At 43.7% G+C, this 27492-nt stretch overlaps 1 protein-coding gene across 2 annotated transcripts in view; it reads right to left on the reverse strand.

The window, feature by feature from the left end:
- gtpbp4 (GTP binding protein 4) overlaps positions 1–27080 on the reverse strand; it is a 51875-nt gene extending 24795 nt beyond the window's left edge. The window contains exons 1-6 of one of the 2 annotated variants that reach the window (XM_069914698.1): positions 26968–27080; positions 14666–14836; positions 10952–11055; positions 4845–4981; positions 3040–3140; positions 1758–1850 (exon numbers count right to left, since the gene is read on the reverse strand). In XM_069914698.1, coding sequence (XP_069770799.1) covers positions 1758–1850; positions 3040–3140; positions 4845–4981; positions 10952–11055; positions 14666–14836; positions 26968–27015 — 654 coding nt within the window. In that variant the 5' untranslated portion in view covers positions 27016–27080. Of the gene's footprint in view, positions 1–1757; positions 1851–3039; positions 3141–4844; positions 4982–10951; positions 11056–14665; positions 14837–16014; positions 16057–26967 lie in introns of those variants that run through there. The other variant, XM_069914699.1, reaches the window with a different exon arrangement.
- Between the last annotated feature and the right edge of the window lie 412 nt (positions 27081–27492).

Raw genomic sequence — 27492 nt, forward strand, 5'->3', positions numbered from 1 at the left:
TAAGTCAAGTTAAAAGTAATAAGTTAAAGTTTGATCCTGTTTTCATGGTTAAAGATAATTAAAAGCAATTTTTGTTTAAGTACCCCTTTGTCTTGGAGAATTTCTATTGCTGCTGGGTTTTGGGGTCCTCTGGGCCCATAACAGTTGCTTTATAATAATTCATAAAAATGGGGAGCTGCAAACATCCCAAATCATATTTCCACATCAATTTCTCCAAAGAAACCCAAGCCATTTTTCCTTTCATAAAAATTTTCAAACACAAACATTTAATTCCTTAAAAAATTTTGAGGAATTGAAATTTGAATTGATTGAAATAAATATTGTATTCAAGGAAAAACATTCATCTTAACACAAATTACTCTACCCATCAATGTAATAAGTAATATATTCCATTTTCCAAATCTTCTTTAATTTTCTTTAATAAAGATAAATAATTTAAATAATTTTGTCAAATCTGATTGCACACAAATGCCTAAATATTTTATTCCAAGATCTGGCCATCTATATTCAATTACTTCTTTACATTTCTCATTTGTCCATTAACTAAAAACATAATTTCACTTTTCTCACAATTAATTTTATATCCCGATATATCTTCATATTCTTTTGTTCTCATTTTAAGTTATTGTAAAGAATTTAAAGGGTCTGCTACATTAATCAAATTATCATCTGCAAATAAATTTACTTTACATTCTTCTTGCTTCACTTTAATACCCACAAACTTTGAATCTTGGCTTATTAATTCAGTCAACGGTTCCATTGCTGAAACAAATAAAACTGGTGAAAATGGACAGCTTTGTCTACATGATCTCATGAATTCAAATGGTGCTGAAATCTGTCCATTTGTCACCCCACACACACACACACACACACACACACACACACACACACACACACACATTTTAACCCAATCTATAAACATTGTAACCCAATCTACATTTCTCTAAACTTTAAAGAAGAAATCCTATTCTAATTTATCAAATACTTTTTCATCATCCAAAGTCACTGCCATACTCGGGTCTCCCTTTTTTGAACCAAATTTATCAAGGTAAGAAGCCTTGCTACATTATCTGCAGATTTTTGACCTTTAATAAATCCAGTTTGATCCATATGTATTATTTTTGGTAAATATTTTGCCAATCTAATATTTTATAATCATTATTTAATAATGAAATTGGTCTATTGTTTTCAATGGATCTCTGTCTTTTTTTTCTGAATTACTGTAATAATTTCAATTAAGGATTCCGGCAAAGAATATATCTTCATGGTGTAATTTAACACCTTCATAAATGAAGGATATCTAGCAGTTCTTCATAAGAATTGTAACATATCTATCAGAATACTACATTTATTATTAAATCAAGGTGTCCCTCTATGATCACAAGATCTAACAGCAGCAAAAAGCCACAATTGAGAATCACTACTTTTCAACGTATTGGTAGCCTTTGAAATTTCTGCTGGCATCTTGGTCAGAAAAGCAGATGAAAACCAATGATCATTCCTAATCGGACCTGTCAGAGGTCTCAGGCCCAAAATGTTGACAGTCTTTTGCTTTCCTTGAAAGCTGCATGATCCGACTTTCTCCATCCAGCACTTTTATATACTGCATCATTCCAAATACATTGCAATTCAAAGAATAAATTCAAATAACTCACAGATGTGTCACTTTTATGTTAATTTCTGAAGTACATTATGCAAATCACTTTCCAAGGCCTGGCTTACTATTTATACGACAAAATAAGTTTGTGAACACTAACCTGCCAGCGCAGATACTTGTAATCTGTATGTCCCACAAACAATGACTTTGTGGTGAAAGCATATGGTTGTACATCAACATCCGCTCGAGTAATCTGCAAGTAAACTTTGAACTATTAAGTTGTAATTGTAATTTTTAAAGCAAAAACAGAAATAGATTTATTTTAAAAATTGAGGACATTTATTGCATCAAAACATTAGCACATTTAACATGCTATTAACAATCTTACCTGCCAACACTTATAACACAATCTACAAAATTGGTATTGTCGGTGTCTAAAATGACAGTCTAAAACAATCTAGTATTATTTAGCCCAAAACAATCCTTAGCCCTGTTTAATAAGAGTTGCCCTGGTCAGAAGCTTTCTCTGTAAACTTGGGAAGGGGGAGGAGGGTTAATTATCTATAATGTTATTGTTTGTCTTTCGGGCAGCTCCATGCTTGGTGAAGAACCTGCAGATGCAGCCACGGTTAAAACGTTTAAGAATGTGATTGAAAATAAAGTGCTTTAAGGTTTATGTATTCATGAAAGTTCAGTGTAAGTACAGTATAGTATTTTTATTTTTTAAACTGCTTATTCTTAATGCAGGTATATTAGTTAAGCATTGTAAGAATAAGTCTCAAGCAACTGGAAATACACTTATCTGGAATCTACAAATCCCCCATAGGTGCCAGATACCAGGGGTTTTACTGTATCTTTGTTCTTCCACACAGGATCCTTAAAAACTCCAAAGGAACAAAACAAAATTTTGATTTAATGTCCTACCTACAATAATTCCACAGGTGTATTGTGCGATATTTTCAAGTCCACAATCAAGCAAAACCATAAATCTTAAAAGTGGAATTGGAAATGTTACTTTCCAACCTGTTGGAAATGCAGTTGACTGGTCAGTCACTAGATGGGATATAGAGCTGGAGAGGAAATGCAAAGGGAAGGCAGAAGTAGTGAGTAGGAGTGAATAACAATTAAATAAATTTGAATAACAATTAAATAAATTGACATTCCAATACAATGATACACATTAAATCTGCCTGGGTACAAATGTCTATACATTATCTCGATAGCATTTCTTTACGGCTATTGCTTTGAATAAGATGGGTATAAAACAAAAGAGACAGTTATCTTAGTTATTGTGTTGAATAATGATGAATTACTACAACAAAGCATCCATCAAATTTGTCAATTGAGTTAATGTTCTGCAAATATTGTAACTGTACTTTGTTTTTAAAATCAAACTGTTTTAAAGATAAAGACCCACAAATTTTTTTTTTAAAAGCACATACCTTGTTGATAAAGCTAGATTTTCCAACATTGGGGTAGCCACAAAGCAACAGAGTCCTCATGTTGGGATCAATAGATGGCAGACGTGAAAGATGCTGCCGAACTGAAATAAATATTAGTGCATTAACAGAAATTCTAGCACTTGGCATCCTTATTGACACAAAATGCTCAAATTAAATCAGTCATTTAGAAGAGTCTTGGTAAGGAGCAAACATCTTTAAACACAAACTTGTTACACTTTATGGAAGATTAGGAAAATCTTTTGACATTAATCTTTAAAAAGGTAGTAGCTGGGACTAGAGCTTCCACATCAAGATAATTTCATGTGCATATCCTCTACCATTTTATTTATTTGCATCATTTTGATAACTACTGTTGCTCAAGTAATATTTATAATAGTGGAATATATTAACATTATATTTTGTGCATGATAATTTGATGGCGTATTATTCCGGTTTGAGTATCTTACAATAATTTCATTTTTTTTTTTAAATTTAGACATGGTAACAGATCCTTCCAGCCCTCGAGCCCTATGATGTCCAAATATCTAGATTAACCTACAACCCCGTATGTCTTGAAATGTGGGAGGAAACCAGAGCATCCAGAGGAAACCCACAGTTACAGGGATAATGTACAAAGGCTATAAAGACAGTACCAATTCCAACCAGGGTCACTGGCACTGTAATAACGTTGCACTAGCTGCTCTGCTAACAATGCTGCCCAGGCAACAGGAACATTTTATGAATTGCAGTATTACAATCAGTTAGTCCACATCAAAGTCAGAATCATACAGCAAAGAACAGACCCTTCGACTAAATTCGTCCACAATGATCAAGTTGCCATTCTGGGCTAGTCCTAGTTGCCTATTTTGGCCCACATCCTTCCAAACCCTTAACTATAAACATGTCCAAATATCTTTTGAATGTCATAATTATACCCATTCATAATTCATACCACCTCTGAATGAAAAAGTTGCCCATCTTAAATCTCCTCTCGCCTTAAACCTGCTCCCTCTAGTTCTAGAAACATCTATTTGGCGGAAAAAGACTGTGATCATTCACCTTATCCATAACCATCTTGATTTAAGATACTTTTATATGATCATCTGTCAGCTTCCTTGACACCAGAGAATAAAGATCCAGGCCATCTAACCTCTCCTGTGGTTGCAGCAACATCCTGATGAATCTCGTCTGCACTTGCTCCAACTTACAGATATCCTTCCTCTAGCTAGGTGACCAGAACTGCACACTCTACTCCAAGTGTAGTCTCACTAAAGCATTGTTGAGTTGTATCATGAGGTTCCAACTTTTGTAATTAATGCCCTGCCACTGAAGGCAAGATTACAAATGTTTTCCTCACCACCCTGTCCACTTGAGTCGACCATATTCAGAAAACTATGGCTTGGTGGTTAAAAGAGCACTGTTCTATTCTTGTAAGGCTGCCATGGTCTCAACAGACATTAGATAAAACATTTTGCATCTCTTCAACAAGATCACCTGAGATGACAAATAATCTATGTCAAACACCATGATCAGCAGACTTAAAGGGGGAAACTATCAAGTGAAAAGAAAGAAATTTTATGCTGGTTGAGACACCAGAACTACGCACCTACCAACAACTGGGACAAAGAGATGAAAGAAATGTTCTTGTCAAGGAACAATGGAAAACTATTAAGCCAATAAAAATGAGCTTAAATTTGTTCCCTAAATGTTGAAGTACATATAGTACAAAACTTAGTGTCATCTCAAAACTCCCCAAGCAAAATAATCCCAAAACAGAAAGAAGCACATGAAAGTCTGGCACTTACCCTGCTCTAAATACTCCAAACTTTGTTTTTGTCTTTTGAGAATAGTGCACATGCGCCCGAGTGCTGCACGCTTCAGCTGTTTACAACGGTATAGAGAATCCCCATATTTCATCAAACGTACATAGTCCTTAGCGACACTGTTTGAAGATTAGGTTATTGGTTCAAGGTCAGTTAAGTGTGTACATAATATAATCAAAAAAACTAACGAGCAAAATACCTGAATTAGAAGAAACTTATTTTTAAAAACAAACTTGATTCATTAGCTAATCATTAAACACACTTCAATTGATTATGAAGCAAAAGCTGACAAAAAGTAGATTGGTACCACTCCAAAACCTTAGGTGGTGTTGCTTAACAGCTTAGTTACTGGACTTGCACCCAGGAGATTGGCAATTGACCCTAAAACATAGCTTATATTTCACAGTGGCAACTTACATTCAAGCATTTAATTAATCTCTGTAATTAAAACGGTTGTGCCAATAATAATCACCATAGATGACTCTTTAAAACAGATTAACAGACAACGAAGTTCTGGGAACTCGAGAAACACAAGAACTAACAATGCTGGGATTTTTAGCAAATATTGAGAAACTGGAAGTACCCATCAAATCAGGCAGCATCCATGGAGAGAAGTGAACAGTCAACATTTTGGTCGGGATCCTTTATCAGGACTGGCCTCAAAATCATTATTAAGCTGTTGCTTTGATTTTGATGTTTTGCTTTCGACAGTTCTAACACAAGTATCACTTTACCTGAAAAGTAGATTGTTTCATACACCACAAACCACTCCAGTTACAATTCTGATATTACGTTTGCCATAATATCAAATTTACTTATCATGCTTTTTATGCATTTTTTTCCACTAACCCAAAAATCGACCACTCTTTTCCAACCTCAAAAATCTGCCATTAGCTTTTTTTCTTCTCCCCACTGTCTCTCACATTCTAATAACAAAGCATTGTTAGAAAACCAGATTTCCACTGGTGTATCTGGAAGACTTCTTACCTCACTAACATGGTAACAGATAAAGTGGCATAATAGTTTTAAAAATACAGCCAAGTTAACTCCAATGTGTCATTAGATATAAGATTACATTATGCAAGTCAACGGAGGAAATAATGTAAAATAAGTTTGATTTTTATCTCAGCACTTTAGTCCTTTTTGAAAAAATAATCAACTCTGTCATAACCATTAGACAACGTGGATATCTACACAACTGCTTGAAATAGAAAGGCAGTGAATTTATCTCCTTTATCAAGGTGATCACAAGTCAAAAGAACAGAACCAGGTCACTAGGCCCATTGAATCTGTTCCATAAATCTACACTAAGCTACTCTGCAGTAGTTCCAATTTCCAGCCATTTCCCCATATCCCTTGATGCCCTCACTAATGAGATACTTGTCTATTTCTTGTTTAAAATACTCCCAGTGATCTGGGTTCCACTGCTGTATGTGACAGTGAGTTCCACAGATCCACGACCCTCTGGCTAAAGAAGTTCTTCCTAATCTCTTTTATATGGATAACCTCTAATTTTCAGACTATGAATAGTATTCTGCCTGTTTTTTTCCACTAGTAGACGAGGTTTGTATCATACGTTCTTTTCCAATGGAATACAGGACCTCCTTTCCGAATGCCACCATTGAATACTGTTAGGTCTGCTTTGTTCATGAATGAGTGAGACAAACACCAGGCTGAGTCGAAATCAGGGTTCTTTGTTCTTTATTACCGGATTGTAACACTTGCGACTAACAAAGTTAGTCGGAGAATGCATTCTGCCGTTATCAGCAAAATGGTGATTTTTTATACCCTTTGATATGTGCTTAGAACATCATCATATCATTACTTGTCCAATGACTAAAACTGTTGCTATCCTTTCCCTGCTAGCTTCCTGCCTCTCAATCCATCAATGTCTCTCTTATCTTGTAAGTACAAGGATGCATTCTGTTACTCCTTAGTACTGGGTGACTCCTTCTCCGGTCCCATCTCATGATGTTTTACCTAACAGGAGTACAAGGACACCTCCCCTTCTTGTTACTGCCCTGTACAGGGTAACTCCCTACACATTCCCATCTCATGATGTTTTACCTTACAATACTCAAATCAGTCTCATTTTTCAAAGTAATTGCCAAACATTTTCTAGCTACAGCTTAAAACCAATCTCAAAAAGCAATTTGAGACTCATCTAATTTTAATTCTAAACTCAATTTCTTCAATAACCCAATAAAAATACCTTAGGATCAAGTGAAATGTTAAATTTAAATAAGTTCCTTAATTCTATTCCAGAAAGGTTTCACATAACCAAGTCGAGCGCAAGAAAGAGCCAACTTGCTTATGGCACCTAAAGAAGGAATAAACTTGTATTTCCTTAACTTCTCAGGAGTTAAATATAACTGATGAATAAAGTTACAATGAACCAATCTAAACCATGCATTTACAATTTTAGTCATCCTATCACCTTGAGAAATAGTATTCTGTCTGTTTTATTTCCATTGCCAAAATGTACAACTGTACATTTCTCTATGTTAAATCTCATCTGCCATAATTTTGCCCAGTCTCCCAATCCTTCCAATTCATTCTGTCCAGACAAGGTTAAATTATAACTATATAACAGTTTACAGTATGGAAACAGGCTATATCGGCCCTATGGAAACAGGCCATATCAGCCTCAAAGCCCAGCTAAATATTGTTGTGTAAATGCAAATTCACTGAATAAAGGAATGAATCAAATTTCAGCACAGCACATTGTTTTATTACATATAGTTACATTCTTGTATTATGAGGTAAAGCACAGGATTCTGGGGAAAAAAAAACAAATGCTGGTCAAACAGTGCCTTTATGTAGCAACAATGTTTCTGGCTTGAGCCCTTCATCAAGGTGTGGAGGAGCACAAGAGAAGGAGGGGAAAGGGCTTGAGAGTGTGACTCAGAATTGAAATGGTTGGCTACGGGGAGATCATTTTTGTTGCAGACGGACAGGAGGTACTGGGCAAAGTGATCTCCTAATCTCCGATGTAGAGAAGGCCACAGAGGGTGCACTGGATGCAGTAAATGAGTTCTTTGGAGGTACAGGTGAAGTGTTGCTTCACCTGAAAGGTCTGTTTGGGACCTTGGACTGTGGTGAGGGAGGAGGTATGGGTGCAAGTATTACACCTCCCACGACCACAGTGGAAGGTGCTGGGGGGAGTCAGGGGGGCTATGGGTGGGGAGGGAAGAGTGCACAAAGGAGTCACGGAGGGAGTGGTCCCTACAGAAGGCTGAGAGGGGAGGAAAAGGAAAATTGTTTCTGATGGTGGGCTCCTGTAAATACCAGAAATTCCGGCGGATAATGTAATGGATGCGGAGGCTGGTAGGTGAGGACGCCACCCTAACCCTGGCTCCAACCCCCTACTCACCGCAGCTCCTGACGCCACCGCTGTCGACTCCAGCACTGGACTTGCAGAAGATGCTGGAGCCTTCCTTGCTGACTCGTCCCACGTGGCTCCCGACAGACTGTATCTGGAACCCTGACCTCTATATTGGATCCCACTTATCGAGCCCCCCCACTCCTCATTTCCCCACCTCCCATTACTCTACACCCATCTCCCACCCCACCCTCCAACCACCAATCCTCTTTTTCCCCTCCCTCCCTCGGGCTACCCACTCCTACCCTTCTCTCACTCCTCTCCCTCCCCAACACACTTCCCTACTCCCCTCCTCCCCCAACCTTTCTCTCCCACCAATCCCCCCACACTCCTCCCCCTCCAACCTCCCTTCTCCATCCTCAGACCTCTCCAACACTCCCCATCCCCCCAACACCCTCCCCCACACCAACTCCTACTCTGAACCTTACCATCCCTCTGACCTTCCCCTCTCTGAGGTGGAGCACTTTATCCTCAGCAGAGGTCTCACCTTTGTCCCCCTCCATCCACACCTCAACGAGCTCCGTGCACGCCACGATGCTGAACTCTTCTTCTGTTGCCCCCATCTCCAGGCCCACTACTTTGGCCACAACTCTCCAGTATTTCCCCCACCCCCCTCAAGACCCCTTCACCCGCTTCAAGACCTCTTCCTCTTCCTTGATACCTCCTTCTGGCCAACCTCCTGCTCTGGTCCTTTTTATCTCCAACTGTCGCCGGGGCATCAACCATCTCAACTTCACTACCCCCCTCCACCTCTCCACCCTCTCAGCAGCAACCCTGACCTATCAAATCTTCAGACAAGGATGGTGCTGTTGCAGTCAGGCACACTGACCTCTACCTCCTGAGGCCAGTCAACAGCTCCACTTATCAACCCCTCCCATAGGACCCCACCATCACCCATCATGCCACCATCTCCAACACTATCGCTCACCTTATCGACTCTGGCACCATCCCCCCACGGCCACCAACCTCATTGTCTCCCATCCTCGCACCGCCAGTTTCCACCTTCTACCAAAGATACACAAATCTAACCATCCGGGCAGACCCATTGTCTCTGCTTGCTCTTGCCCCACAGAACTAATTTCATCCTATCTTGACTCCATCTTTTCTCCCCTAGTTCAATTCCTCCCCACCTACATCCGCGAAACCTCACACACCTTCCACCTCCTCCAAGACTTCAGATTCTCCGAACCAGACCGTTTCATCTTCATGATGGATCTCCAATCCTTTTACACCTCCAATCCCCACACAGAAGGCCTCAAAGCATTTCACTTTTTCCTGGACCTCAGACCTGAGCAGTCACTTTCCACCACCACCCTTCTCCGCCTGGCAGAACTTGTCCTCAACCTTAACAATTTTTCCTTTAACTTATCCCACTACCTCCAGATTAAAGGAGTAGCCATGGGTACCCACATGGGTCCCAGCTATGCCTGTCTGTTTGTGAGTTTTGTGGAGCAAAACATGCTATAAGCCTACACAGGCTAGACCACCACCCCCCCCACCACCCCGCATATCTCTTCCTCTGGTACATCGGGGCGGCCTCATGCACTCACAATGAGCTTGTCAATTTCATCAATTTTTGCGGTCACTTTCGACCCAAACCTCAAACTCACCTGGTCCATCTCTGATGACACGCTCCCTTTTCTGGATCTCTCTGTCTCCATTTCAGGATACAGACTCTCCAATGATTCTCTAACTCCCACAACTACTTGGACACTCGTCCTCCCACCCTGTCCCCTGCAAAGACTCCATCCCCTTCTTTCAATTTCTCCATCTCTGCCGCATCTGCTCCAAAGATGAGGTCTTCCAGTCCAGAGCCTCTGAAACATCTGAGTTACACTCTCAAGCTCACATGTCTGTCCATGGTCTTTCTCGCTACCCCACCCGCAGATTGGAGGAACAACACCTCATTTTTTGTCTGGCCACCCTCCAACCCCAGGGCATGAACATAGAGTTCACTGCATTCCACTAATAAGCTTGCTTTTTTTCCCCCTCTCCTCCCCCCCAAATAGTTATTCCAGTTCCTACTTCCTTTCTCTCTCCACCTTGCCTAGGCTCCTGCCCCCACTGTGGTCTTCTCCCCCCCCCCCACTGTGGTCTTCTCCCCCCCCCCACTGTGGTCTTCTCCCCCCCCCCCCACTGTGGTCTTCTCCCCCCCCCACTGTGGTCTTCTCCCCCCCCCCACTGTGGTGTTCTTCCCCCCCCCCACTGTGGTGTTCTTCCCCCCCCCACTGTGGTGTTCTTCCCCCCCCCACTGTGGTGTTCTCCCCCCCCCCCACTGTGGTGTTCTCCCCCCCCCCCCCCACTGTGGTGTTCTTCCCCCCCCCCACTGTGGTGTTCTTCCCCCCCCCCCCCACTGTGGTGTTCTTCCCCCCCCCCCCACTGTGGTGTTCTTCCCCCCCCCCCCCCCCACTGTGGTGTTCTCTCCCCCCTCCCCCACACTGTGGTGTTCTCCCCCCCCCCCCACTGTGGTGTTCTTCCCCGCCCACCTATCATCTCCCACCCCACTTCCCACCTTTATTCGGACTTCTCTCATGTTCCCCGACATCTTGATGAAGGCCTCAAGCCCGAAACATTGGTGATGTATCTTCACCTTTGCTAAAGGCACTGTTTGACCTGCTGAGTTTCTCCTGCATTTGTGTCTTCTTGTATTATAAAGTCTTAAACCATCACATTTCTTGTATAAAACCAAGATAAATATAGGTCTTACTTGTCAATAAGGTTCTTTGCGATGTTAATCTGCCCTAACGCCAGCTTGTAATGATCTTTGTCATATAACACATTCATCAAGTCAGCATAGAAAGGGTGTACATCCTACAGAGAAAGAAGTTTTACAATTCCTGACACAAGTTCTTTGAAACAGCTGTTCTAAGTAAATAACAAAATAGATAGAATTAGTTAGAGAAGTTACATAATTGAAATTCCGGAGATTTCGAGCAATGAATTATTAGTGTAGAAAATTAAATTCTTTAATTTATCATCTATATTAAACGAAACATGGGATAGGATGCAATAAGAAAAATTAAATGGTATCAAGAAACTTTTGGTGAATATTTCACTTATTAACATATCCAAGTGCTTTCCAATTGACTGTAGGATTAAAAACAATGATAAATCCATCTAAAATGTATTTTGATGGTTGAACTCCGAATATATCATTCGATGGTAAAGGTGGGGAGGGAAGGGAAGGCAATTTGTTTTAAAATCCGATTTGCCTTTTTTAAAAACATCCTCTCAGGCTGTACATTGCAATAGTGGTAGAGCATCCTTTCCTCTACTATCTGTAACCTCTCTCTGCCTCTTGACTCAGCACTCCATCAGCACTTGATTAACAAAGAATCACCAAAACCTATCATTTGAACTTGTTACCATAGAGAGATTTCCCAGCTGGGGAGAGGTGTGCAGCCAAACAAGGAAGGGACAATAACAGATTCCACCATACTTAATAAAGAGACCCTGGATCTGTGTGGTCTATCAATGTACATAGTTCACCAGAGTGGCACACATGAACTCCATGTCAGCACCCAGCAGCCATATCACTTGTTCTGGCTGAACCAAAACCAATCCTCAATGGCAGGACCCCTACACCAATGTGGGAAGATTCATTCAGAATCAGGATTTATTGTCATGAACTGTTATGAACCCAGAAGACCCAAAACCCAGCAGCAATAGAAATTCACCAAGACAAATGGCTACTTAAACAGTGATAGTGAGGAGGAGTCATTGTTTCCAATTCGTACTGACTATAGTCTTCCAATAAGAAAGTCAAGGATCCAGTTGCAGAGGCCTAGAGTTTGTAGCTTTTTGACCAACACTAGCTGTAATCTATGAAGAGCAGCTGTTTTTGAGGTGATCCAGACCTGAGTGGAGAGCCAGTGATATTGCATCTGCTGTGGAGCGATTATGACTATAGGCAAATTGCAGTGGGTCCAGATCTTTGTTTTAGTACACGTTAATTCTGGGCATGACCAGTCTCTCAAAAGCATTTCATCACAGTAGAAATTAGTGCTACTGGGCAGGCGGTAGTCATTGAGGCAACCCACGCTATTCTTCTTGGGTTGGTGTACGTGGCAAAGGAGGGCAGGGATCTATCAGTCATAGAGCTGTGCAGCACAGAGAAAGCTACTTCAATCCAAATCAACCATGCCAACAAAGTTGCCAATCTAAGTTGCCTGTGTTTGGCCTGCATCGTTCTAAACCTTTCATATCCATGTTTCTGTGAAAATGTCTTTTAAATGTCATAATTGTACGAACCTTGACCACTTCATATATCCATCACTCTATCTGTAAAAAGTTGCCTCTCAAGATCCTTTTAAATCTTCCTCACCCACCCATACCCCCTTAATCCTTGGTCCTCTAGGTTTACTCTCTTCTACTCTGGATAAAAGATTGCAAACCCCAATCATCTGATAAGAAAATAAGAAATCGGAGCAGGAGTAGGCCAACCAGCCTGTCGAGCCAGTTCCACCATTCAATGATATCATGGCTTATCTGATGACAGGATCATCTTCACCTACTTGCCTTTTCCCCCATATCCCTCAATTCCCCTATTATGTAAAACTCCATCAACATTATTTTAAATACATTTACTGAGGTCGCCTCCTCTGCTTCAATGGGCAGTGAATTCAACAGATCCACCACCCTCTGGGAAAAACTGTTCCTCATCTCCGTCCTAAATCTATTCCCCTGAATCCTAGTTCTAATTTACCCAAATGATAACAACTTATCTTTCTGTATCTTTACCCTTCGTAATGTTATTCGTTTCTACGAGATTCCCTCTCCTTCTAAATTACAGTGAGTACAGTCCCAGACTTTCTCATAGGCAAACCCCCCCCTCATCTCTGGTGAACTCCTCTGCTCTGCCTCCAAAACCATGACCACTTTATGATTTTGTATAACTCAATAACGTCAGTCTGCACGAAGCTCACAGAACAGAATAAGCACCGTCAATAGTAAGCAACATAAAAGTGAAGCAGGCTATTCCACAGGTTGAACGTGTCATATGAAATAAAGCTCGAGTAAATGAATCAGTGTCGCTCAAAACCATGCAACTGGATTGCATCGACTACACACTGACTGCATATGAACCTTATGCAAGAAACACAAACAAGGCCTCGGATCCAACGTTGGTACAAATTCTGATATTTGGTCCAGATCATCACTGAATGCAGAACCTCAGCTCAACAGAAACACATTTGTTAGCCTTGATAATTATAGGAGATACAAAGACACCTAAAAAGGCTAAGAACAATTTACATGAATGGTTTCTGGGTTCAAAAACTACACATCACTGGAGGAATTCAGTAGGTTGAGCAGCATCAGCGCGAGCAAAGGAATTGTCAAGCATTCAGGCCGGCGGAACCCTTCATCAGGACCACTACTTTGTTCCTCGAGGGTGTCTACTAGGGAAAGGAAAAGATCAGTTGCCTGACAACTCCAGGGAACTGGGTTCAATCTTGATTGTCAGCGATGTCTGTGTATGGCACAACACAGAAGCAACCTCTTTCAAATGCATGGTTTCCCAACAATTCAGAAAATATTTCCTCTTCAAGCAGTTAACAATCTCCTCTCAAAAGACACCAGTTCCTTAGCCAATATCTCTTGGTGGGGGAGACCAGAACTAGGGGACATCACTCAGGATCCAGGATAGTAGATTTTGGATGGAAATGATGAACTGCTTTTCCCAGAGGGTGGTGAATCTGTGGAATTCACTGTCCAATGAGGTCGTGGAGGCTACCTCAGTAAATATTTTAAGACAAAGATGGATAGATTTTTATTTTGTTTGGGAATTAAGAGATATGGGGAAAAAGCAGGTTGGTCGAGATAAGACTATCATCAGATCAGCCACGATCCTATTGAATGCCTGAGCAGGCTTGATGGGCCAAATGGCCTTACTTCTGTCCTATTTCTAATGCTCTTAAATGACCCAAAGGAGCAACTAATCCCACGAATTGAATAAGCAGAATTATCATGTGCTGCTTTCCTCAACTTCCAGGAAGTTAAATATCCAGAATCAATGGGAAATTTCAAAAGAAAAAAGTCTCCAAGACACTAGTCAGTTGGATATCATGACATAAATGGGTGCTTAATAATGAATATTTTAACAACATGCAGATGGTTAAAAATATGCAAAAATATTTCATACTCAGAACACCCAAACATAACCCATCTTTAAATCAGAAACCATAATTATTCCTTTTGACAACCAGCAACTACACATCATACCAGGGTTTAGAACCCACTCATTAAATTAAAGGCAATGAATTACAACATAGTAAACTGCATAACTGCACATGTTGAAAATAGTTATGCACAATTTATTTTCAATTAATCCAAATTTATTTGTGTTTGCAGAGGGGGAAAAAAAAAGCATTCAGCACACATGCACCAAAGTTTACACTTCAAACAACAGAGAGTGACTTACATCAAGTTTTGGAAAATCAGTTAGAATCTGAGAAAGACGATCGTGATAGTTTTGTTGTGTAAACTTGATCTTTCGCATGTAAAAGTGACGAATTCGGCTAATTTGATAACTTTTGTGAATCACAGTTGGAGTCTTCCGTTGGGTTTTTGACAATGTCAGGTCAATGAAGTCCTAATGCAGAGAGAGAAAAAAAGTTTGACCATCAGCAACAATTCCAATCAAAACTATGTGTATGCAAGCCACAAGTCTTCCAATGAAAGATGACAGCAATTTTAAATTTCCCCCATGTAGAACTTGAATATCAGTAGTCAGATGCTTTCCCTACTTTTTTTTCCGTTTTGAATCGCATCCATTACTAAAGAATGCCATGCTAATAAATTTCTTATAGCATAGAATGGTAATATTTTGAATGGCCATTTAAAATGTTTATTGCCTGCAATCTTTCACAAACCACATATTATGCTTTCAAAAACATTTCCTGTGGCACATCACCTGCTCCAATCAAAGTTAAAGACAACACAACACAGAAGCTGCCATTGAGCAGCACAGATAGCGCAGTGGTTAGTACAATGCTGTAACAGCGCCAGCAATCGGGACTGGGGTTCGAATCTCGCGCTCTAAGGAGTTTGTACGTTCTCCACATGTCTGCGTGGGTTTCCTCCAGGTGCTCGTTTCCTCCCACCGTTAAAACACACTGGGGGTTGTAGGTCAATTGGGTGTAATTGGGCAGCATAGGCTTGTATGTATGTCTAATTTTTTTTTAATTAGCTCATCAAGTTCATGCCAATTAAAAGATCAGATTTTCAAGTCCATCATCAAGGTTCAAGGCTCTTCAATCATACATCCTCCCAAATTTAAATACAATATCAATCAAGCCCAATAAAGCATTCATCAAGCATCTCAATGAATGACCAGACAAATATTAATTCTGGACTCAAAATTTAATTTAACAATGAGAGAACAAAGTGATTTTTTTCCTGCTTAGAATGTCACATTTATCCACTTTTTTAAAAAAAAATCAAGGATCAGTGGAGGAAAAATCCAGTCTCAGTAAATTTTAGATTATCGTGGCAGCAGAGAGAGACCTTCAAACAGGAGGAGTTTGAGTGACAAAGCAGAAAACCAAGCAGCTGCCATCTGTTAAATTTTTGTGAGAATTTAAATTTAATCAAAGGAGAAACTGCAGCAAACTATGGACCCACCAACTCCCGAGCCATGTGCCCACTCCCACCAAACCACAAACTGATAAGTTCAAGTATGCCCACTGACCCCCATGACCGCATCCACCTCTCCCACCGTCCCCATGCCCGCGTCCACCACCAACCCCCATGCCCACGTCCGCCACCAACCCCCAATCCTGTGTCCAGCTCTCCCATCAAGTCTTCAGTACAGTTTAAACATGAATGTCTGCAGGCACTGTTTCTTCTTTGGCTTGGCTTCGCGGACGAAGATTTATGGAGGGGGTAAAGTCCACGTCAGCTGCAGGCTCGTTTGTGGCTGACAAGTCCGATGCGGGACAGGCAGACACGATTGCAGCGGTTGCAGGGGAAAATTGGTGGGTTGGGGTTGGGTTTTTCCTCCTTTGCCTTTTGTCAGTGAGGTGGGCTCTGCGGTCTTCTTCAAAGGAGGTTGCTGCCCGCCAAACTGAGGCGCCAAGATGCACGGTTTGAGGCGATATCAGCCCACTGGCGGTGGTCAATGTGGCAGGCACCAAGAGATTTCTTTAGGCAGTCCTTGTACCTTTTCTTTGGTGCACCTCTGTCACGGTGGCCAGTGGAGAGCTCGCCATATAACACGATCTTGGGATCATGTTTAAACATGAATGTCTGCAGGCACTGTGATTGGGAGTTAAATTACAGTTACAAGTTAGAGGTACTGGAGAAATCAGCAGGTCACGCAGCATCCACAAGAAGCAAAGATATAAAACCAATAATTCAGGCCTGAGCCATTTGTCAAGGTATGAGAAGCAGCAGAATCCTGAAGCCTCTCTAATTTCGCCAATTAAATTTGGTACCTCACCAAGGACGGTTGCAAATTTCTACCAGTGTACTGTGTGGAGCATTCTGAGTGGTGGATCACTGTCTGGTACGGAGGAGCCATTGCACAGAAGTAAAACTCCAGAGGGTTGTTAACTCGGCCTGTGACATCACAGGCATCAGTGCCCACTCCATCAAGGACACCTACAAGAGGTGGTGTCTTAAGAAATCAGCCTCCATCTTCAAGGACCCTCACCACCCAAGCCATGCCCTCTTCACTCCACTACCATCAGGAAGGGGGTACAGACACCAGTGCTCAGTGGCACAAGAGGCCTTTTCACACGTCCTTGGAACCAGTGAAATTCCCAGGAATGCAGGACCTCTTGGGCCTTCCACAACGCAGTCCAAATTCCTGGGAATTTGCCCTCCCTGTTATATATAGAGAATTTAGGTTAAAATGACTTAAGTTAAAATGTGATGATTAATCATAAAAAGGGAAGCCAGAACGGACAAGGAGCTTACTAGCAGCCAAGGACAAAAGGTTCAGCTGGATATGTTTTTTTTAAACATATCTTTTCATGGTCATAGTGAGAGACATGCAGGAGACAAAAGATTGATAAGAAGGGTGAGAAACAGAATTTAGTGTATGTAGAGTTCGCAGCGTACGTAACGAACGTGATAATTAAAAATGCAGTTATACTTAGAATGCTTTTGCAATACTAACCAATTAAAACAGTATTAATAAGAAGGGGAAGGGCAAACAATAAGGGTATAAAAATCAATGCACTGTATGTATCGGGGCTTAACTGGTGAGAAGCCAGTTGAGTCCAACTCTGCAGACTTGTAAATAAAGCTTGTCGTGTCATCAGTTTTAAAGAGACTCATGTGTGAGAAGTTTTATTTCTGACAAATGGGGGCTCGTCCGGGATCTACACTCCGGCCGTGAGGGGAGGCGAGAAGAGGGACATCGGAGGTGGTGCACCCCGCTGAGTTCAGCGGCTCCTAGTCCCTTACTCGTCGCTTCGGGCAGCTTGAGCGAGTGGTATCCGGACAAGGTGACACGACAAGACGGAGAGGAGAAGGGTGACGGTTCAATCCCCGGGAAGACACCGGTAAGTGACGACTTACGATTGTGGTGTGGGGATTGGGTAACAGGTGTAACAGGATACACCTGTTTGGATAAAAAAACCCTAACGTAATAGATCAGGTATAGAGCTTTTGTCGTGGCGTGAGGACCCTGTCGTGGGACTCTAGGATAGACCCCAGGGAAACCTCGGCGGTAACCGAAGGAGGGACAGCACCTCCGACGAAGTGCCGAGAAGAGAGGGGTCAACCCCAGGGAAACCTCAGCGGTAACCGAAGGAGGGACAGTACCTCCGACGAGGCGTCTGAGAAGAAGGGAGTAGGGTCCAGAACGAGAGGGTCCTCAGCAACGATAAACAGATCTAGGTGGGAAAATGGGAGGATCAAAATCTAAGGGCTCGTCTGAAAATTCAGGACAATTCCTGGGATTTCCCCTTCACAGCCCTTTGGGGAGAATGTTTGAAAATTGGGATAGTAAAAGATATCGAGACAAAAACAAGAAAAAGATGATCCAATATGGTCTCCTTTGGTCGAAACAACCTATCAAAGGTTCCTCGGTCTGGTGGCCGAAATTTGGATCTGATGAGGATTGGGTTAGACAAGCATTAAACATATATGTAAATTCGAGACCAAAGGTGAATCAAGAAGAGTCAGCATATGCATTTTGTTGGGTTCCCTGGCCAGGATCCTTAACAAAATGTTTTAAATTGAGGGTAGCGGGAGAAAAGAAGTGGGAACCTCTGGACAACCTTCCCCCTCCTTATATTCCCCCGGTGCCTACTGCGCCCGAGGAAAGCTCATTACTGGAGGGGAAAGGTGATGAATCTGATTGCCCCGAAAGGGGCCGGGAAAAAAAGGATGAATTAAGGGAGTCTGACCCTAAACTTCCACCGGTAAACCGACCCTGGACAAGATCCCAGACTGGTCCAGGACCATCAAAGTTTTCAATAAGCCTAAATCCCCTGAGGGAAGTTCCTATGGGAGGACCGGGAGGGGGAACGGGATATGTGAATGTTCCCCTAACTAGTACAGAGGTGCGGGGATTTAAGAAAGAAATGAAAAAGTTATTGGAAGATCCTATAGGACTGGCTGAACAGCTCGACCAATTCCTGGGACCAAACACATATACGTGGGAAGAGATGCAGGCAATAATGGGAACATTATTCTCACCCCAGGAGAGGCAGATGATTCGACGGGCTGCCATCCTCATGTGGGAATATGAACAACCTGGGGACCCCAGACCCCATGAACAAAAATATCCCTTAAAAGAACCCAGGTGGGACAAACGAACACCCGAGGGATTGGAAAGTATGAGACAATATAGAGAGTGGACAATTAAAGGGATACGGGAGGCTGTGCCAAAGGGTCACAATTTTACCAAGGCATTTGGGAACCACCAGGGGAAAGACGAGTCCCCTACTGATTTTTTGGAGAGGGTGAGAAAGAATGTCCAACAGTATGCTGGCGTGGACCCTAGTACACCAATGGGTGAACAGCTTATTCGAATTGAATTTGTTTCCAAATCATGGCAGGACATTAAAGAAACTAGAAAAGGAGGAGGACTGGAGCGAAAAACCCCTAAGCGACCTGTTAAAAAAGGCGCAAAAAGTATATGTGCAGAGAGAAGAAGAAGATCAAAAGAGGGCGACAAAGGTTATGGTACAGACTATCCGACAGATGAATGCCGAATCCAGAGGGGAAAGAAAACAAAACCTTCCTCTAAACAATCCAAGATATCCAAGAGAGGGAAGACCCCGGAGGTTCGTTAAGTGCTATTACTTCAATGAGGAAGGACACTTTAAGAGGGAATGCCCCCGATACAAGAGGGAATTGCGTGCCCTCGAACTTATGGAAGAAGATTAGGGGGGTCAGGGGTTCCAAATGTTAGGGACCAAGTATAAGAGGGAACCCCTGGTAAAACTAAAAATTGGTCCCAAGGGAGAAGAGGTGGTGTTTATGGTGGACACAGGAGCGGAACGAAGTAGTGTAATAACTGTGCCAATCGGAACTGAGCCTGTAAAAAGTAATTTGACAATTTCTGGGATAGAAGGGGCTCCCAGAATGGTATCAATAATTCCCCAAGTAACAGTGAAACTGGAAGAAAGAGAAGGGGTACAAGACCTCTTGTTGTTACCGTCGGCTGGATTTAACCTCCTAGGAAGGGACTTACAGGCTCTCCTAGGTTTGGGTGCTCTCCCTGTGGACGGAGAAGTGCGAGTCCACCTCTGTGCTTTAAAGGAAGAGGATGAACGGCAGATTGACGAGAGGGTCTGGTATAAGGAGGGAAATCGAGGAGGTCTGGACATCCCACCATTACATGTCACATTAATACCAGGTCATCAGCCGGTAAGGAAACGTCAGTATCCTATTTCTTTGGAAGGGAGAAAAGGGCTACAGCCGGTAATTGAGACTCTAATACGAGACGGACTATTAGAAGAATGCATGTCACCTTATAACACCCCTATACTCCCAGTGAAAAAGTCAGATGGATCCTATCGCCTAGTTCAGGATCTAAGAAGTTTGAATGCTATTGTTCAGACCCGCCACCCAGTGGTGCCTAATCCCTATACTATTATGAGTCGGATTCCCCCAGACCATGAGTGGTTTAGTGTTATCGACTTGAAGGATGCCTTCTGGACGTGTCCATTAGAAGAGGAAAGTAGAGATATGTTTGCGTTTGAATGGGAAAATCCATGGACAGGTAGACGGAGACAGCTTCGGTGGACTGTATTGCCCCAAGGGTTCACTGAATCTCCGAACCTGTTTGGACGAATGCTAGAACAAATCCTGGCGGACTATCCACAATCTGATGATTCCCAACTAATGCAGTATGTGGACGATTTACTATTATCAGGACCCAAGGAACAAGAAATGAGGGGAGATACAATTAGACTCTTGAATTATCTGGGGAAAAAGGGTCTACGGGTGTCCAGGAACAAGTTACAGTTCGTTGAGAGAACTGTGATATATCTGGGACACCAGATAAGTAAAGGACAGAAATGGATTACCCCTGAACGGATTGCGGGAATCACTAGAATGCCGTTACCCCGTAATAAGAAGGAAATAAGACAATTCCTGGGACTCTTAGGTTACTGTAGGTTATGGATAGAGGACTACTCAGCTTTGGTGAAGTTTATGTATGAAAATCTGACAAATGAAAATGAATATCCATTGAAATGGACCCAGGAGGAGGAGGGATGGTTTGAGGACTTGAAGCATCGCCTGACACGAGCCCCAGTACTCACTCTGCCCTCTTTAAAACAGCTCTTCCAGCTATTTGTCACTCATAACCAAGGAACAGCTGTGGGAGTTTTAACACAGGAAAAAGGCGGTCAGCGACACCCAGTGGCTTTCCTTTCCAAAATGATGGACCCAGTGTCTCGCGGATGGCCAACGTGTATCCAGGGAGTAGCGGCTGCTGCTCTGTTGGTAGAGGAAGCACGTAAACTTACTTTTGGAGGAAAGATGACTGTGTACACCTCCCATTCTGTGAGTGTTTTATTAACACAAACTGCCCATCGATGGCTGACTGATTCTCGTATATTAAAGTATGAAACCATTTTAATGGTCGGAGAAGATCTACAGTTTGCAAAGATTAATAGCTGCAACCCAGCTCAGTTTTTATACGGCAGTGAAACAGAGAGAGAGGTGGAGCACGACTGTGTCAAGTTGACAGATCTTCAGACCAAGACCCGAGAAGACCTTTGCGATACTCCGCTGGGAGAAGGATATGAATTCTACATTGACGGCTCTGCCAGATGTGTTGACGGAATGAGAAGAAGTGGGTATGCTATAATAGAAGGAAATACTTGGAAAGTAGTAGAATCCACGAGACTACCCGGAAGCTGGTCAGCACAATCCAGTGAACTATATGCCTTGCAGAGAGCCCTCAAAATACTGGCAAAGAAAATTGGAACGATTTACACTGATTCCAAATACGCATACGGGGTAGTGCATACCTTTGGTAAGATCTGGAAGGAGCGTGGTCTAATTACATCAAGAGGAAAGGAATTGGCACACGAACAGATGATTACTCTGACTTTAGAAGCCTTGACATTACCCCAGGAAATAGCAGTGGTCTACATACCAAGCCATCAGAGGGGAGATACCCCGACAGCAATTGGAAACAGACTGGCTGATGAAGAAGCCAAAAGGGCAGCCATGCAACAAGAAGTCCGTTTGCTGACCTTAATCCCAATAAGACAAGGCATAAAGAAGGCTCCCATTTTCACTGCTAAGGAAGAAAAGGACATGGCTCAGCTGGGCGCAAGCCAGCTGCCTGATGGAACATGGAAGACACCAAATGGAAGAATGGTTCTAAATAAAGAAATAACTCGCAATATTTTAAAACACCTGCATCATCAGAGCCACTGGGGCACCCAAGCCTTATGTGACACAGTGCTTCGAGAATATGTGTGTAAGGGAATCTACACCTTGGCCCAACAGGAGGTGCAGAATTGTCACCTATGCACAAAAATTAATAAGAAGGTAATGAGGACAGGGACCATGGGAGGTCAACCATTAGCCATACGCCCTTTTCAACGTATCCAGATCGACTTCACAGAGTTACCTCAAGTCCAAAGATGGAAGTATCTGTTAGTGATAATAGATCACTTTACCCGATGGGTGGAAGCCTTCCCAACAGTAAATACTACAGCCTCTACAGTAGCTCGCCTCCTCCTAGAGCAGATAATCCCCAGATATGGTATAATGGATTCTATAGACTCAGACAGGGGTCCACATTTTTCTTCAAAAATCCAGCAATTGATTTGTAATGCATTACAGGTCTCTTGGAAATTGCATACCCCTTGGCATCCACAAAGCTCAGGGAGGGTTGAACGTATGAATGGAACCCTAAAAATGCAATTGACAAAATTAATGGTGGAAACTAAAATGCCTTGGATAAAGTGTCTGCCCCTGGCTTTATTGAGAATTCGTACTGCCCCACGAAAAGATGTAGGATTGTCCCCTTATGAAATGATGTTTGGGCTTCCCTTCTGGAGTACAGTTGAGGGGTGTCCCACCTTGGGGGAAGGGGATATATTTGTTAGGAACTATTTACAGGCACTGTCACGCTCTCTTACAGATTTACGAAAGAGAGGACTATTGGCACAAACACCGCCTCTAGACTTTTCTTTACACAAAGTGGAACCAGGAGACTGGATTCTCATCAAGACCTGGAAAACTGAAAAACTCCAGCCCCAGTGGGAAGGTCCATACCAAGTTCTCTTAACTACAGAGGCTGCAGCACGAACAAGAGAGAAGGGGTGGACGCACGCATCCAGATTTAAGGGACCTGTAGAGGCGCCTCAGGACCTTGATACGAACTCAGATTGGACTTGTGTTCCTGGAGAAAAACCTCTTACCTTGCGATTTCGCAGAAAGACTTGATTCACAATGTTATTGTTATGTTCTTTGATTTTTCTTAGTTTGCCTATGTCTTTATCAGGTGTGAAATGTAAGAAATGCAGAGACACAGTGGTCCTGTTTCAGGACCACATTTGGGGAAGAAAGGAGGGTAATTTTATTTCCCATACCTCAGTTCCTGAGAAATGCTGGGCAGAAAATACCACCCAACATCCATATACCCCTTGTGTGGAAAAAGAAGGAAATAATATGGGTCATTATATACAGATTCCTAATACCACTCCTTTCCCTCTTAACGGTTGGAAGGGTGACTCAGGCCCACCATGCCCTGATGGACTCTGGTTTTGCATACACACATTTTAAAGAGAGAAAGGGGTGGATTGTTATATATAGAGAATTTAGGTTAAAATGGCTTAAGTTAAAATGTGATGATTAATCATAAAAAGGGAAGCCAGAACGGACAGGGAGCTTACTAGCAGCCAAGGACAAAGGTTCAGCTGGATATGTTTTTTTAAACATATCTTTCCATGGTCATAGTGAGAGAAATGCAGGAGACAAAAGATTGATAAGAAGGGTGAGAAACAGAATTTAGTGTATGTAGAGTTCGCAGCGTACGTAACGAACGTGATAATTAAAAATGCAGTTGCACTTAGAATGCTTTTGCAATACTAACCAATTAAAACAGTATTAATAAGTAGGGGAAGGGCAAACAACAAGGGTATAAAAATCAATGCACTGTATGTATCGGGGCTTAACTGGTGAGAAGCCAGTTGAGTCCAACTCTGCAGACTTGTAAATAAAGCTTGTCGTGTCATCAGTTTTAAAGAGACTCATGTGTGAGAAGTTTTATTTCTGACACTCCCCACCAACTTAGGGGGGAGTCCAGCCCCCAATCAGAGTAAGAGTAAGCTCTCTTCCCCCCGCCCCCCCGGCAATCCGTCAGTTGGTCGCCCACCTGCCCCACACCACCCCTCCACCCTTCAGGTCACTTTGACACGTCGCGACAGTGGCACAATGCAGGATGAATGGCCAACTTTGTTTCCCATAAACCCTCACACAGCTGGAACCGCCCTGGGAAATACAGAGCGGTTCCAGCTGCATGAGGGATTATGTTAATGAGGACGGCCATTTATCCCACATTATGCTGCTGTCCCAATGTGCCAAAGTGGCCCACTGTTGTCAGAAAGTATTTTAATCGCCTACGTGACACAGCACGCAAGTGCTGACATCATGAGGCTTCCCCCTGCTTGGCCATTTGCCTTTTCAAACTGCAGGGAGAGGGCAACCATTCAAGGTAGGGTCGCGGACCTGTTTAAAATTGCTGGCCCGACCTTTTCACACCGCACGTTCATGGGATAATTTCCTGGGAATCTTCATTTAACACTGCGGTGTGAAAAGGCCTATACTTGCAGAGTATAGAAAATGAAAAAAAATGCTTGAGAAGGAAATAAGGAAGGCAAAAAGAAGAAATGAAGGCAGATTATGTGAAGGAAAACCCAAAGGGTTTCTACAAGTATATTAAAAGTAAAAGGTTAGTAAGGGACAAAATTGGACTCCTAGAAAATCAGAGTTGTCAACTATGTGTGGACCCTCATGAAATGGGGAACAATTTTTCTGCATCAGTATTTAAGCAGGAAACTGGCATAGTGAATATGGATAGAAGGGAAACAAATAGAGGTGCCATGGAACATAATGAGTTTAAGGAGAAGGAGGTGCTTGCTGCCTTGCAACGAATAAAGGTAGACAAATCCCCTGGTCTGGATGTGATATTTCCCTGCATCTTGAAGGAGTCAAGTGCTGAAATTGCAGGGCCCCTGGTGGATATATTAAAAATATCCTTAGTCATGGGGGAGGTATATAGATATTTGGGCCATCATCACCTGATTAAGGACAGTAGGCATGGCTTTATGCATGGTAGGTCATGTTTAATAAATCTTGTAGAATTTTTTTTGTGCATGTTGTTTATATGGACTTTAGGAAGGCCTTTGACAAGGTTCCACATGAGAGGTTGTTCAGCAGGTTAGGACACTAGGTATACATAGAGAGTTTGCAAACTGGATTTGAAATTGGCTTGGTGGTGGAGTAGTTTGTCTCAGGGATCTATGTTGGGACCTTTATTGTTTGTGATCTATACAAATAACCTAGATGATAATGTTGTGAATTGTATCAGCAAGTTTGCTGATGACACAAAGATAGGAGGCGCTGTGGACTATGAGGAATATTTTCAAAGCTTGCAGAGGGATCTGGACCAGCTGGGAAATTGGGCCAGTAAAAGGCTGATGGAATTTAATGCAGATAAGTATGAGGTGTTTCACTTTGGAAGACCAAATCAATAAATGGTAGGCCAGCAAGCAGTGCAGAGGAGCAAGGAGATCCAGGAATAAATTACATTGTTCCCTGAAGGTGGTGTCACATGTGGACAGGATAGTAAAGAAAGCTTTTGGCATCTTTTCCTTTATAAATCAAAGTATTGAGTATAGAAGTTGGGATGTTATGTTGAAATTATAAAAGTCATTGGTGAGACCACACTTAGAATATTGTGTGCAGCTCTGGTCACCCAACAGCAGGAAATATATCAATAAGATTGAAAGAGTGCAGAGAAGATTTACTAAGATGTTGCTGGGTCTTCAGGAGTTCAGTTACACAGCAAGATTAAACAGGTTAGGATTATACTCCTTAAAACAAAGAAGAATGAGGGGAGACTTGATAGAGGTTGATAAGATTATGAGGGGTATAGACAGAGTAGATGTGAGTGGGATGTTTCCACTTAGATTGAGGGAGATAAATATAAGAGGTCATAGCTTTAGGCTGAAAAGGGAGAGGTACAAGAGGAACATTAGGGGAAAGTTTTTCCACTCAAAGAGTGGTAGGAGTGTGGAATGAGCTGTCATCTGATTTAGTGAATGCAGATTCAATCTTGAATTTTAAAAATAAATTGGATAAATAGAAGTGGTCTGGAGGGTTATGGAATGAGATTAGGCCAGTGCCCCTCTCCACTTTCTCCACCCTGCCCTCCTCATCCATTCCCTCCCCCACTCCCACCCTCCCTCTCCCCCCCCCCACTCTCTTCCACCCCGTCACTCTTTCCCCACACTTCACACTCTCGCCCCCGAACCCCCTCGCCCCCGAACCCCCTCGCCCCCGAACCCCCTCGCCCCCGAACCCCCTCGCCCCCGAACCCCCTCGCCCCCGAACCCCCTCGCCCCCGGGCCCCCTCGCCCCCGGGCCCCCTCGCCCCCGGGCCCCCTCGCCCCCGGGCCCCCTCGCCCCCGGGCCCCCTCGCCCCCGGGCCCCCTCGCCCCCGGGCCCCCTGGCCCCCGGGCCCCCTGGCCCCCGGGCCCCCTGGCCCCCGAACCCCCTGGCCCCCGAACCCCCTGGCCCCCGAACCCCCTGGCCCCCGAACCCCCTGGCCCCCGAACCCCCTGGCCCCCGAACCCCCTGGCCCCCGAACCCCCTGGCCCCCGAACCCCCTGGCCCCCGAACCCCCTGGCCCCCGAACCCCCTGGCCCCCGAACCCCCTGGCCCCCGAACCCCCTCGCCCCCGAACCCCCTCGCCCCCGAACCCCCTCGCCCCCGAACCCCCGAACCCCCTCGCCCCCGAACCCCCTCGCCCCCGAACCCCCTCGCCCCCGAACCCCCTCGCCCCCGAACCCCCTCGCCCCCGAACCCCCTCGCCCCCGAACCCCCTCGCCCCCGAACCCCCTCGCCCCCTCGCCCCCGAACCCCCGCCTCGATCAGGTGGACGGACACGTGGAAGAAGCCTCGCAGACAGGAGCCGGTGGCCTTGGGACCAGCGGACATCGCGTCTCCTTACGACACGCTCCACGCCGCTTCGCCGCCCCCCACCCTCGCCCCCCACCCAAAAAAATCTCGCACCTTGGCGCTCGGCACCACCGTGATCTTCTTGAAATTGTAAAGCGCCATCGCCACTCCACGCGTCTGCGCCCGTGCTCCGTCCCGCGCAGGGGCCGCCGGGATTACCGACGAGCTGTCCGGGCAAGATGGTACCTACTGACACGAGTCCTCCTCGGCTCCAGAATACCTCGAGCGCCGCGGTCCTCCGAAGAGGAACGTTCGGTTGGCGAGTCCAATTGAGGAGCTGCGGAGCCGAATTTCCAAGAGGCGAGTTTAAATGGCCCTGTGACCCTTCCACTCACCTGAGGAGGACAGGCCAGTGATCTGGCACCACTGGCCAGAGAAATTAGAAAGCCTCCCCTCCCACTGTAACCTAGTCCCGATCTTTGGGCTTTATCCACTTCTGCACCCACTCAAACATCTTTACCTCCCCCTTTTCCAATCTAATGTGTTCCAAGGCAGTGGTTCCCAACCTTCCTTCTTTCCACTCACCTCCCACTCTAAGTAATCCCAACACCATAGGTGCTCAGTGAGGAGGAAGGGATA

This window comes from Narcine bancroftii, chromosome 1 (genome assembly GCF_036971445.1).
Source record: "Narcine bancroftii isolate sNarBan1 chromosome 1, sNarBan1.hap1, whole genome shotgun sequence".
NCBI classification, from domain to species: Eukaryota; Metazoa; Chordata; class Chondrichthyes; order Torpediniformes; family Narcinidae; genus Narcine; species Narcine bancroftii.